The 10227-nt window shown below is 42.1% G+C and overlaps 1 protein-coding gene across 1 annotated transcript; it reads right to left on the bottom strand.

Annotated features, from left to right (window-relative positions):
• Positions 1–592: 592 nt before the first annotated feature.
• On the bottom strand, positions 593–9671 carry LOC124655596 (histone-lysine N-methyltransferase ATXR7-like). Its single transcript, XM_047194464.1, has 17 exons — positions 9648–9671; positions 9081–9247; positions 8104–8551; positions 7891–8013; positions 6913–7203; positions 6467–6811; positions 6052–6360; positions 5686–5965; positions 4539–5606; positions 4054–4463; positions 3847–3969; positions 3681–3761; positions 3047–3100; positions 2822–2973; positions 2364–2406; positions 1853–1963; positions 593–1059 (listed from the first exon to the last, which is right to left on the bottom strand). The coding sequence occupies exons 1-15, from the start codon at positions 9669–9671 to the stop codon at positions 2385–2387; spliced, it is 3897 nt and encodes a 1298-aa protein (XP_047050420.1). The 3' UTR covers positions 593–1059; positions 1853–1963; positions 2364–2384.
• Between the last annotated feature and the right edge of the window lie 556 nt (positions 9672–10227).

Here is a 10227-nt window from a genome sequence, read left to right as displayed (position 1 = left end):
CTACACTGGTTCGGAATATTTGTGGATCGAAGCATACATGCATGACGCCTCTACATACAAATCCCAGATATACGTTCCTGCAACCACACGAGCAGGTCCATGAATAAAAAACTCTCACCAGAATAGAAGGGACAGCTAGGCCCAAAAGCACAATTTGTATAGTGATTTTCAACATATAACATGAGTGCAGTTTCGACCCCCAAAAAATTAAGAGTGCAATGGCACCCCTTGATAAAGTTTACCCCTGGATACACTCAGTCTAGGTCTGAACTCTTGTCCATCCGAAGAGAATGAGTCGGATGAAAGTGTATCCACACAATCTACAAGCTTCAAGCAACTAAAGACAAGACAAAAAAAAAAGCCCAAGTCTGATTCATGCTGCTCCCGGTGCAAAAGAGATGGATGCTGGCCATGTTGGTACAACATCTGTACACAGAAAAGGCATCAGAGGCCCATGAAGCAGGAAAGAAGATTCCCTCTGTCATGCATGAGCAACCGAGAATGCTATATGTCCATACTGCCATGAACGCCAAACATGCACGGGTAGTTCAAGTTGATTAAAACGCCAGGGCAAAGAGCATGATCCTCAGAATATCAAGGAAAAACTTCATTATGTGCCTTTTTGCGTTTTGTTTTTTACAGCTACTTGGATTACTTCTTGCCAATAACCACAATGTAAACTCTATATCTTCAATCGGTCAATGTAATAATAATAAGTGTTGGCATGTACAAGGTTTGATATTCCAATTCTATCCAGATATGAGCAAGCACATTAGTATTAACCTTGTCAACAAGTAACCACTCACTAGCTCCATCCATGGTGATCTGACTTGTCCTCCTGTTCACTTTGATGCCAGAGGAACTGAGGAAGAAAGTTCCCTTTGCAGTCTTCCACAAGGCAGAGGCAACCAATAGCCAGCGATTGTACCCTTACTCTGGATAGTCTGAATTAGTTCATCTAGCCTAAATAAATTGTGTGGTTTGTTCCTCGTCAGAAGGTAAGAAACTGTAATCTCCCAAAACAGTTTGTTCCACGATCCCTTACTTTGGTATGAAATCCTGCCAACGGACAAAAGGAAGATAATAAAAGCTCCAAGTCTCCAGCAAGTCTTTGTGAGTTAGAGAAGCAAAAGTAGCTCCAAAGTTGACAACAACGGAGACATAATCTGTGCTCTATACTCTAATAGTACTTGGTAGATAATAATATGGAATTATGATGTCATGTATGCTCACTAGGCACTGGTTTTGGTGCTAGATCAGGCTTAAATGTACATGCAAAATAGGTCCGCACACCGGCTATAGGGAAATTAAAAGGCTTCCAAATCATAGACCTAGAAGTTACTACATTCCTACAAAGCTGCTGAAGTCTAAAAGAGCTGATTACATCCACCAGGATCATTATATCAGAAATGTTAGCAAAAAGGCATACTACTATCCAATCATCCGAATGCATAGCATGTCCACGGCTTCAGTAGTGGGGTTAAGCCAATCTTGAAAAACAGAGATATGAAGAGAAAAGGGAGCTGCACCATTGCTAAACCAATCGAATTATTTCTCAATTCCCTAGAAATTAAGTTTGCTACAGTGATTAGCTGATCATTAATGATTAATCAACTCTTGAACTGAATTTAACATAAAAGATTATAGAAGACTTGGCAAAACAATTGCTGACTATTGGTGAATGTGTATCTAATTCAGACAAAACAAATGTTAATCAAGGCCTAATAAGATTTTTGACACCAGAAACATATATCGGCACTTTTTTGCGCGTACATGCTTTGGAAAAAAAATCTTGCGCATGATATTTAAAAGTGAATTGAAGACTTGAGGAGTGCATATGGGATATAGGTACCTGTCGTAATTCTGGGAGTGGTGGTTCTGTTGTCAAACTTCAGTGTAAATGTAGTGATGCCTTGCATCTCAACTTGTACACTTGTATACCAAATTGCATTATAGTTAGCTCCTGCAAAGAGAAGAAATAGTCACGATACACAGAAGTAGCTGATGCAGTTCCATGTGAAGAAACATATATATGCTGTTTAAGTTCGACAGAATTTTAGACCCCTGAAAATCAAATATTCAGGTAGCCCAACGATAATCTTCACACGCAAATTTCAAGCTCACAATAAGGCAAAGGCAATGATTCACCACTCTAAAAATGTCCACCGATGATATGCTAGTACAATTTTCTGTTGCAATTGAGGAATACCATAAGGTCACTCTTTGGGGTGGCATATCATCAACTTTAAGATTTTCACCAATAAGAATGATAGCTAAAACAGAGGATAAGGAATAATCTACAAGCTAATTTCTGAGCCGTCCATTGCAGATATTTGCAACTGTAGGAGTAAAAGAGAAATAACCTTGGTTATCGCCTTGACTTCTTAGTTCATTGATCCACGGCACCTAAACAGCAAGTAAATAGTTAGAGGGAGACTGCAGGAGTAAAAGAGAAATAACCTCAAAAAGCACAAAACACAAAACAGCTAACAACATATATAACATATTAAGATAAAACAGAACTACGCAGTAGCATAAATATTGTATCCAATTCCAATGAATACAAACATGAAATTAATACAGGTGGCAGTCTAGCACACATGAATATGTGCGATGGTGGAGTTAAGTACAAACAACGGTAGCAGCTATCAACAGTTTTGTGACAATTCTTCCTGTGCAATAACTTACTTGGCATTTGAGTATCAATGTATAGGAGGGCGAAGGGATAATCAGTAGACAAACATATAAAATGCATTAACTTCCATGATATAAGCATCAATTAACAAAAACAGAAGAACTCCTGCATCCTCTAAATGATTACCTTTGGGAACCACAGTGGCATGGTATCTTCTTTTCCTCCAAGGGAAATTTGTAATTGTAAGTCAATTCTTCACCAGCGTATATACGCCTCTTTGCATAAATGAAAATCTTCTTCTGGCCCTCCACAGTAATTACTTTTGTATAACAATTCGGCTGGCATGGAAATTATGAGATACTTAGTATGTTGAAGGAATCCCGACTGAATGTTTATTGTTAAGCAGCTTACCTCACATGAGTGATTGATAAATCTTGCTAAACCCCCACGCTTAGTAGCATCAACCTGTGCAAATTAAGAAAATGTGGAGCCAGTGAACAGAGTTGCACAAGGTGCAGTGACAAAAATTGAAGATAAAGCATGATGTTAATCACAGGTTTGAGACTGCAGAGCAGCACAAGGACCTCAGTCGATTAAAAGATGGTATTTGTGCATTCGATAACTATTCTCACATAGCTAAATAACTTTTTGTACTGCTTCAACAATACCAAACTATTTTCTAAGAAGCAAATATCGAACATAAAGATATGGATGCAGCACACCTTTTTAGATAAAAGCAGAAAGGAATAATCTTTTACACCTACCACATAATCATCGTCCAAGCGAAAAAGGTGCAGTGACAAAAATTGAAGATAAAGCATGATGTTATCACAGGTTTGAGACTGCAAAGCAGCACAAGGACCTCAGTCGATTAAAAGATGGCATTTGTGCTTTTCATAACTATTCTCACATAGCTAAATAACTTTTTGTACTGCTTCAACAATACCAAACTACTATTGTCTAAGAAGCAAATATCGAACATAAAGATATGGATGCAGCACACCATTTTAGATAAAAGCAGAAATGAATAATCTTTTACACCTACCACATAATCATCGTCCAAGCGAAAAAGGTAGCTGCTTCCAATTCCACTCTTCTCATATTGAGCCTCACGTATGTCCGAGACCTGTATGGTGCAGATATATCTAAAATTCATAAGAAAAAACAAGTACATCGATGATGCTAACATTGATTCAATACAAAAATATTACCGGCCGACGAATCAGTTCACCAACATATTCAATAACAAAATCTTCTGCATCAATCGACTCAAGGGCCACCAGACCCCATTCATGGATCTTGCTCCTTTGAAAACGTAACCGCTTCTTCCTTGCCTGTATGCCAAGGTAGCCAGTGGTCAGTCAGCCTCATGGCAAGAGAAACTTGTGTACAACTGTACATGCAACAATTTATTTTACCTTCGATTGGGTAATTTTAAGCAGCTCGGCCCCTTCAGAAGCAGCTAACAGGTTCCGTAACTTAACCCGATTTGTTCGCGCAGATGTACCTTTGACTTGTGGACTTTTCCACACGTTATTAGCTGAAGTTGAAAGAATACTCCGAACACGATACCCTCTCACACGAGTCCTTTCTGATGGAGTGGCGTTTCGTGCCCAATTACGCCACTCCCATCCACTGGTGGAAGCTCTTGCACAGCCATCTGACACTGGACATAAAATCAATGGCTTCGCCTTTTGACTGGAGTCAGTAGACATGTTCTTGGGCTTCCTTTTCTTTGCAAGCTTGGTGGGCATACTTTCGTTCTCATTCTCAATAGGAACCTTACTATCAACCAGATGACTCCTAGTAAGATGAGAAGTCCTTTGTCCTGGAAAAGAAAGATGTATGTGTTACATATATGCAAATGTACATGAGAAGAAGAAAATAGAATCAGAATACTTACTCTTTGGCACATCATTGGAAAGCCGCTTCAAGTCTTGTTCGATATTTGAAGAGTGCACATCACTGGAAAGCCGCTTCAAGTCTTGTTCGATACTCAAAGTATGCACGTCACTGGAAAGCCGCTTCAAGTCTTGTTCGACATTCAAAGTATGTACATCATTATCAAGAGTTTTGGCATGACCCTTGGGGAGCTTTTTCAACTTCCCAGCCTTCAAAGTGTGTACGTCACCGGAAAGCCGCTTCAAGTCCTGTTTGATATTCAAAGTGTGTATGTCATTATCAAGAGCTTTGGCGTTACTCTTCGAGAGCTTTTTCGACTTCCCAGCCTTCAAAGTGTGTACGTCACTGGCAAACCGCTTCAAGTCTTGATCGACATTCAAAGTGTGCACGTCATTATCAAGAACTTTGGCATGACTCTTCGAGAGCTTTTTCGACTTCCCACCCTTCAAAGTGTGTACGTCACTGGAAAGCCGCTTAAAGTCTTGTTTGATATTCAAAGTGTGCACGTCATTATCAAGAGTTTTGGCTGGACTCTTGGAGAGCTTTTTCAACTTCCCAGCCTTCTTTGTTACCTGGACATTTTTAAGATGAACCCTGCGGTCAACAAGCTCAGATAGAGGCTTGGAAAGCTGCTCATCCATTGGATTTTCCAATGGTTTTTTGGATGGCACTGCTTCACAGCTGCTCCTTAACTTTCTCTTCCTGTAGTATGCATATTCCTTTGGTCTCAATGATTCATCAATGTTTCTAGACACAACATTCCGCTTGGTATACCATGAATCAAAGCACTTGCTAATAGCATCTGATAAGAGAGATGCCCACTCTTTCACGACATTCTCATGCAGTGTTTGCCGGCAGACCGCCAAGGTAATATATCTAGAAATTACAAGCATAGAGTTCACTGATTTTGGAGGTCGATATTTGTTTTTGTCCATAACCACCACAGAAGGTAAGCCCATCTCCATTCCAGGAGGCACCTCATCAAAACTTTCATCCAATTCAGCTGTCTCTGATACATCAAGCTTTTCAAATATACTAGCATAAGATGCTGAAGGGCATTGATGTTCCACTGCATCCAAATTAAGTGGGTCAAAATAATGTAATCAAGCTCAGGTAAGAGAAAATACAACATAAGAATGATCATTTACCATGGGAAGTGAGCATTTTATCTGTTTCCGCCTCAGCAACACATGACATCCCATCCGTGGTAATGTCTGCAGGACTGGGTACAGCATCTGTAACCATTTCAGCAGTAACCAATACTTCATCTAGAGCCATTACAGACGGACTGCTTATTGCATCTGTAGCCATTTTAGCAGCATCCAACAATTTATCTAGAGCCATTTCAGGAGGAATTGGTGTTTCATGAATGTCCATTCCAGTAGAACTAGGAGAATCCGGTGCATGAACAGGGGTACGAATTAGTTCCTGCAATACACAGGACGCCGACATGAACCAACTAAACTTCAAAATTTCAGTAGTTATAAGAGTTTTCTTAATAATTGTTATCTTACTTGATCGGTGATATCTTCAAGCCCAAAGCATAACCAGTTTGTAATCTCTTCTGCAATAACCTCCCTGAAATGATGAAACAAAGTTTCCTTTGCTGACACGTATAGTTCATTCGCCAGCATTAACTGGACTCCCGATGAGGGGTCAAAATATATAGTGGAACATGATTCAGGCTTCCGCCTAATTTTGTCCTCGCAGGAGTCAATGTCTAACAAAGGTCGAGAGAGGGAGCTCTCAGCACACTCCAAACTTGGCCCAAATCCAGGTGGGAAATCCATGTCACACTCAAGAGCCTCTGAATCACATATTTCCTGCAAGGCACAGAAAGCATCAGCTATCATATATGACAAAAGAAAGGTATAAACACCAAATAAACCCCTTCCAAGAAATAAATACAGTGAGTATCAGTGGAAAAACCTTCGGTTCATCAGCTTCTTTCATGTTTCTGTTATCTGATGAGGCACCAGGAACAATTGTACAGGGAAGACTCGATAGGCGATTTCTCTTAAGCCATTCACCACAGTAGTCCATAACAGGATCATAAAGTATCCCGTCCCAGAAATTCTTCATGGATTCATAATAAATAGTTTGCCAGACAGCTGATAATATATCAGCAAATTTGGCATGCACTGCAACTGATTGAATAGCCACGGAAGAAGTTGCTTGTATTGTATTGTACGAGTTTTCTTTTCTGTGAATAGTAGACCGTGTATCAACCTTGCCCTTCAGCGCTGAAGCCTTCTTGCTGCTCACATTGGCAGGCTGCAAATGTCATAAACATGCAGGAGAGGTGGTGAAAAACTGAAAAGGCGTCATAATAAGAAGTGCTCTTGTTAGAAAACTTTGCGCCAAATAAAACACACCTTAACAGCTTTGGTCTTCAATTTCGCAGCTAGTTGCTTCTCAGTTTTCCTACAAGCAATAATTTCTGGAAGCACAGAGCTGAATATTTCATCAATTAGAGCCTTACGGGCTGATTTCATTATACCGGCATGGAGCTGATTGCCAATATCATCGACTATGTCACCCATTACAGCACTAAATGACCCCGAACCATTCTCTGTAGCTTCTGGATGCTCCGTGTGACCACCACTCCACCAATCAACTAGTGAGACAAGTGTAAATGGACCAAATTTGCTATCAACATGATAAACCTATAATAAGAACATGTATTATTCAGATTGCGGACTAATAAGAATAAAGAAAGTAAATCACAGATATACATGCACTGCAGTTGATGGAGATCTGCAAGTATTACAGTATACAGAATATAGAAGCACAACACATTCCTTTGTTGTTTAACTTGATCCTTGAGAAAACAAGGAAATATAGCAGATAGAAATTCCACAAGAACTATATCTTATTTTGTTTCATAGAAGTTTAGTTAATTTAATACACAGAAAATAGCCTATATGATATGAATTTGTTGTTCAACTTCACTAACTTAACCAATTATTTGTCTTTGAGAAGACGGGAAGAGAAATGCAAAAAAAATATGTATCGGATGTTCCTCACCATGACAAGACGCGGTCTAAAAAAATAAAGGCAGGGGCATTCAAGCCAACAATACAACAAATTTCAAGAGGTCTTTACAAAACCAGCATCTAAAAAAGATAGCGTATGTATCAGACTGATATTGTAGAGCAATTCGCTAGTTATGACCAAATCATAGAATTGCCTTGTAACTATTGCAGATCTTCCATTACCTAACTTCAATGGAAACATTGCTGGGGAACAGGAATGACATTGTTGCTGGAGTGGATAACACATTCATTTACCAACATAAAGCAAGAGGATGGGATTTACAAGACATGTGATATTGATTGCTAATTTATTTTTACCATTGAAAGATCCTGGAGATAACTACTATGATGCCAATAAGAAAGTTCAGCAAGAGAATGAGGCCCATGGCGGGAGCCTTCTGCATCCTCGAACATCCAGCATGGTTCATCACTTGAAATAACCTAGTGAGAAAACAGGGAAAAACACAAATCAGGAAGGTAGACAAGGGGCTGGACGATGTGCAGAGATACAGTTAGAGATGCATGACATACATCCCGAAGCGCCATTTTATCAGTACGAGCGACTGTCTTATTCTCCTTTGATTCACTCGGCGTGGCAACCGCAGCAGCAGAATTCCACTGTGAGAGGAACTGCTCCAGAAGACTCAAGGATACAGGATTGACCATCTTCCCACCAACAAGAGCATAAATAGCAAGGTCTTGAGGCAAGAAACCAGTGGATAGCCCCTCGTAGAGCTGCTTGGGCGCGTAAGGCCCGCACATGTGCCCATGCTCATTCATATACATACATCCTTCCAGGGGTTGATGCTGCGGGTATGCAATGTACCCATTTTGACCGTCAGAATAGCCCGCCCCAGTCTGCGGGTAGATCCCGCCGCCGTTATCGACGGAAGAAACATTCTCCTGCATTGCGACGAAAGGGCCTGAGCTTTGCGGTTGATCGCCACTACAGGAAGCAATCTGCCGCTCCTCCGAACACCTGATCAACCGTGCGGGCAGAATCGAGAATCAATTCCAACTTAAGTGGAAAAAAAAAGGAAAGAGTGAATTCCACTTTTTACCCTCTAGTTATGCATTTGTGACACAGATTACCCCATTTAGTAGAACGTTTAGCAAAACTATAACATTTAGGAGACCTTGAACACATTTTAACCTCAGTTTCGCATTTTGCTCGTTATTGTTAGATGGAACATGCATGATACGTCGATGTGACGTGACAAAATATTTAAATATCGGAGGGCGTCATCGAGGATCATCTCCAGAATTCTTTTATACATATGTTCCATTCCCCGTCACTGTTTTGGTATTTTCAGATCCCGGCCATCACCTGGCACCTTACCCAATGAATAAGCACCAAATTCAGGGTCCAAAACTTATAAAAAGGGTAATCTCCGCGGTTTTTTATTCGACAGGGTAATTAGTGTCACAAATGCCAAAATATAGGGTAAAAAGTGGGATCCACTCAAAAGGAAATAATAAACAGACAGAGATAGATGAAGGTTTGTTACCCGGCAATCAAGTTCTCCCGCGGATCATCGCAGGTCGACACGGAACAACCGAGGGGCTCCCCGTGCGGCAGCTCCTCCGTCGTCAGCAGCTTCGCACGCTTCCTTCTGGGGAAAGGGCTGGCGCTGCGGAAGCTGGACGGCTCCGCTGCTGGCTCAACGTCCAACCCCTGAGCAGAAGATAAATGCACAAGTGTCAGGTACACTGATTGCATAACAACAGGTTTCTCAGGCTAGGAACGAAAAACCGCCCCCAATCCATTCCACGCAACGGAATTCACTGTCTACGGATGGTCGCTCTGTGAGTCGACCCCTATCTCGGTTACGGAAAGAGTCAGTCGTGCAATTCGATGGTTGCTTCGCTCCCACGGTACCAACCCCACCCAAAATCACTCTGCAATACCGCAAGCCAGCACGCCGCGCGCGCGGGACGAAATTGGCGGGATTCCTTCCGGTGCATGGGCAGGTAGATCCCCCGATGTGGGAGGAGGGGAGGCGGCGACGTGGGCGCGGGCGCGTGGGCCGGCGACGTGGATCTGGAGACGGGGGGGGGGGGGGGAGGGAGCTCACCGGATCGGAGCGCGCGTGCGGCATGGCTCGCGGGCGAGCTGGAGGCCGTCCTCCTTGGTCGGGTCCGCCGGCGGCGGCGGGTAGGGTTCGCGGCCGGGGGAAGAGAGGGGCGACGAACCGGTCTGGGTCGGGTGGTTGTTGGGTTCGAGAGAGAGACGAGGCGACGGGGAAGCGTTTGGACAGCTGGACCAGTCCGAGCATCAGAAAACCAATTTACTCCCGGTTTTTTCTCGGTTACAGCGATTACTGTTTTTAAATTTTTATTCAAGTTGCTCAGTTATCATGATTTAGAGCATCTCCAGTCGCGTCCCCCAAACCGTCCCCCAAACCGCGCCGAATCGAGCGTTTGGGGGACGTGTTTCGTTCGTGCCGCGTTTGGGGGACGTCGCTCCCCAGCCGCGTCCCCCAAACGCCGCCCCCAAACATTTAAAATAATTTTTCCGGCATTTTTATTTCAATTTCCACAAACTAATACATAATTGGGAACGTGGTTTACACGAAGACATAGTTTGGAACATGGTTTTCCACAAACTAATACATAGTTTGAACCATGGTGGACACAAATATAAAATATTGCAAA

The sequence above is a fragment of the Lolium rigidum genome, chromosome 5 (assembly GCF_022539505.1).
Source record: "Lolium rigidum isolate FL_2022 chromosome 5, APGP_CSIRO_Lrig_0.1, whole genome shotgun sequence".
In the NCBI taxonomy this organism is placed as follows: Eukaryota; Viridiplantae; Streptophyta; class Magnoliopsida; order Poales; family Poaceae; genus Lolium; species Lolium rigidum.
This window is presented reverse-complemented; position numbering and strand designations above follow the sequence as displayed.